This window comes from Lipotes vexillifer, unplaced genomic scaffold (assembly GCF_000442215.2).
Source record: "Lipotes vexillifer unplaced genomic scaffold, Lipotes_vexillifer_v1.1 scaffold916, whole genome shotgun sequence".
NCBI classification, from domain to species: domain Eukaryota; kingdom Metazoa; phylum Chordata; class Mammalia; order Artiodactyla; family Lipotidae; genus Lipotes; species Lipotes vexillifer.
In genome coordinates this window covers 1,659,625-1,663,430 of record NW_006798383.1, presented here as the reverse complement: position 1 = coordinate 1,663,430, position 3,806 = coordinate 1,659,625, and the positions used below count along the sequence as shown (strand labels likewise).

The 3,806-nt window shown below is 65.0% G+C and overlaps 1 protein-coding gene across 1 annotated transcript in view; it reads right to left on the bottom strand.

The window, feature by feature from the left end:
* TLX1 (T cell leukemia homeobox 1) overlaps positions 1–3,772 on the bottom strand; it is a 5,312-nt gene extending 1,540 nt beyond the window's left edge. The window contains exons 1-2 of the mRNA XM_007470359.1: positions 3,193–3,772; positions 976–1,177 (exon numbers count right to left, since the gene is read on the bottom strand). Of these exons, the coding sequence (XP_007470421.1) occupies positions 976–1,177; positions 3,193–3,772 (782 nt within the window). The remainder of the gene's footprint in view (positions 1–975; positions 1,178–3,192) is intronic.
* Positions 3,773–3,806: the final 34 nt, after the last annotated feature.

Sequence of the window (3,806 nt, the reverse complement as noted above, 5' to 3'; positions counted from 1 at the left end):
AGGAATGTGGGGGGAGCAGCAGACTCGCGGGGCAGTGGCTTCCTTTGTGGCCACAGCGGCAGATTCCTAGCCTTCATTCAGAAAAAGAAACTCCAATTCCTTCCTCCGGACCCAGGCCCTCCCGGCCAGGCGCCGGGGACTTCGCCCAGACTCTCTTGCTCTCCCCACTGAGGCCTGAGCTAGCAAGAAACTCCCGGCGTGTGTGGAACCGAGTATGCGGGCCAGATGTGCGGGAGGGTGCAGGTGTGCAAGAGGGTGCAACCGGAGAAAGCGCCTGTGTGTGGGGAAAAATGAGTGTAGTTGTGAGTGTGTGACGGGAGAAGAGAAAATGTTTCTCTCTCTCACTCACACACATACACCCATCTGCTCCTGATTGATCCCCCTTTCAGTAGGACCCTCGAAAACCCCGCCGCAGCCGGCACAGATTGATTTCCCCCTTGCCGGGTAGGGGAACCGCTGCGCCCAGGCCAGGCGTCTGGGGAGGAGGGAGTCAGCAGGGCCCAGGCCCATGGTATGGGGTCCCAGACGCTCTAGCGGGAGCCCCGGCTGGGGCGCAGAAACAGGGCGCTTGCCATTCTGCCTCCGGTCTCCGGGATAGACGAGGCATCTCTGTACTCGTAAGTTTGCGCAAACAAAAAGTTCCTCAGGACTCACTGATCTTGGAAGCCTGGACTGCGTAGACTGCGCTCAAACCCAGACGTTTCCCCAAGCAGCGGCGGAGACCAGCCGCGTCTACACCCGCACTGAGTGTGCGCCCCTGGGCCAGAAAGCCGGAAAGAAAAACAGCTGGGGCTCTCCGGCCCAGTCCGGTCATCGGCCACGGTGGCTTTCCGCTCCCCGCGAGCCTAGCAGAGCAGCGCGCTCCTCCGAACCAGAGCCATAGGAAAGTGGCGAGCATGGGAGTATGAACGCCCCCAGAGAGGCCTGGAGCCGGAGACTGCGCCACCCACGGCCGCGCCCGCCCAGCGCGCTTACCTCCACTTTGTCCGCCGGTTTTGGAACCAGGTTTTGACTTGCGCGTCGGTCATTTTGAGCGCCTTGGCCAGGGCGGCGCGCTCGGCCGAGGCCAGGTATTTCTGGCGGTGGAAGCGCTTCTCTAGCTCGCAGATCTGCAGGCGCGTGAAGGACGTGCGCGGCTTCTTCTTCTTGGGGGGCGTCCGATTCTGATAGGGGTGACCTATACGGCGTGTTACAGTGAAGGGTGAGAGGGCCACTGGAGCGGGAGACAGACAGATGGCAGAGGCAAGCGGCAGAGCGTCAGGAGGCGTCCCAGGCCCGACACCCCGCGAGTCAGCGAGCGCAGCGGCTAGACCCCAGGAGAAGGGCTGTGGTCCTCCTGTCAGCCCTCAGCTCCAAGCCCGCGGCGTGAAATGGCCCCCGCCCTCCCACCAGGCCCACGCCGCTGCTGCCACCACGGAGGCCTCCCTAGCCCTGAGCTCCCACGTGCCCATCAGACACAGCCACAGTCTCCTTGAGGGGCACGTCTGAGGCGAGCTAAAGGTCGCAGTTCCCCCCATAGCCTCAGGTCTCCAGCCTCAGAGAAGCTGCCCAACGGTAAGAGGCTATCCTTGGTCAAGGCCCTGAATGCTGGGTCCTGACCTGAGGCCTCCATCACACAGCAACATACACAGACACATCACATACAACAGGGGCAAATTATAGATCTATACACCCAGACAAGCTGACACCCAGACAAGCACAGGCACAAAGGCAGATGCATAAGGTGACAGCCATATACTCCCTCAGAACCTTCTTTAGGCCTGAAGCAAGATTACGGCAGGCTGTAGCTCCCCTAGGTAGGCTACGTGGAGTACTTTTTGCCAGAGACCCAGGCCCAGTGGGTTCCAGGCTCGGGGTGGGGGGAGAGGGTGTTCCATCAGAGTCTTTTAAGACCAGCTTGGCCTGGGTGGGGGGAGTGGGATGGGGCACTAGGCCCTGCCTCCCCAGTCCTGAGAGGACTTGGGTTGGGGCACTAGGGCCCCTTCTGGAGGCCCAGAGCAGAATGGCTCTTCTACCTCCCTGCACCCCACTTTGCCACAGACCCAGGGTCTGGGCCAAGGTTCCAAAGCTGGAACAGGGGCTTAGCCCAGGGTCTAGCTCTTAACTGCCTATTCCCCTTCCCCCATTGGGCCCTGGAGCCCGAGCCCCATGGGAGCCCCACGTCGTGGTCGGTCGGCAGCCGCCTATGCCTCCTGCTTCCTCTGTCTAAGGCCCGGCCAGGAACTCAGGCTCAACTCGTGGCTGCCTCCCAGCGGGCTTGGGGGCCTGGTCCGGCGGGAGGATCGTAGTCTCAGATCCAGGGAACACTAGGGGTGGCGGGAAGTAAGGCCGGGGAAAGGGGCCCGCGCAGGATCGAGAGCCGAGTGCCGTGAGCGGAAGCGGGAGCGGAAGAAGCCGAGGCAAGCGGAGGAAGGCGCGGAGCAGGCAGCTGAGAGGGCGGCAGGCGGAAGCCGCCGAGTGCGTAATCGTCCCAGGAGTTCTTTCGGCTGCCGATCGATCACGGGCCTGGCCGGTGCATTATTCACGCCGGAGGAAACAAGGCTGGGCCCAGAGGGGAGGACGCCGAGCCGGGACAGAACGAAAATGAAGCGGGCGGCTCAGCCTCGCGCTGCCACTGACCCGGACGGAGCCTGCAGTCCGGGAAGAAGGGCCCGCCAGCTCTGTTGCTTTACTCCGGCTCGGAGCCTCTACCGGGTTCGGCAGCGCGATGGGCACTGGACCACGGAGCGTGAAGTGTGTGTGTGTGTGTGTGTGTGTGAACCTGTTTTCCTTGCGTCTGATTCTGGGGCTCGCCGCCTCGGCCAGAGAACATCTGCCGGGACGGAAGAAACAGTTTGTTCACATCGCGCCCCTTTCTCCGAGATACCCGAGCCCCAAATGCCGGCGGAAGGTAGTAGTCCCGAAGCTACATCCCCCTTCCCTCCGCCTGACCGGGCCCAGGGATCAGGGAGAGCTTCTCAGAGCAGGGGTCCTGTGGGAGAGACGGAGAGGGGCCCAGGCTGGGAGAACTCTTCCAGCAAGTCGATTCCGCGAGCTTAGAGAGGTGGCGGGCGGCTGAACTTGGGGGAGGCACCAAGAGGAGCTGGGAGACCTGGCGCACAGAGGGGGCTGCGGGGAGCCGCGGGGCAGGAGCGAGGGGGTAGAGGAGAGCCGGGACCGCGGCCAGGCGGGGCGCGCGCGGGCCGGACTCACCTGTGAACCTGTCCTTTGTGTATCTGCGGTTACTCTCCATCCAGGGAAAGGTGAGGCCGGTGAGGTTGTTGACGCCCGGCACGGCAGGCACGGAGGGCACGGTGGGCAAACCGGTAGCCAGAGGTTGAGGGTGGGCCACCGCTCCAGCTAGCGGCCTGTGCGCGGGCACTCGTATCACTCCCGCAGCGCTCAGCGCCCCCGCCCCGCCGCCGCCGCCGCCGCCGCCGCCGCCGGTACCGGGGCCGCCCGCCAAGGCCATGTTCACGTTGTAGGAGCCGGCCAGCGGGCCCATGCTGCAGGCGCCGCTGCCGCCGCCGCCGCCCGCCGGGCCACCGGGGCCGCTCGGGCCTCCAGCGCCATAGGCCCCCGCGCCCCCGGCCCCCGCCCCGGCCGCGGGGCCCCCGCCGCCATAAGGGTAAGCGCCTCCAACCAAACAGCCAAGGCCGTATTCTCCGTCCTGGAGGCGAGAGGAGGGCCCCATGCAGCTGCCCTGGTCCGGGCTGTTGAGGATCTGGTCGATGCCAAAGCTGATGGGCTCCGCGTGGCCCGGGTGGAGATGGTGCGGACCCAGGTGCTCCATGCTAGCCCCCGACCCCGGCCCTGCGGTGGGGCGG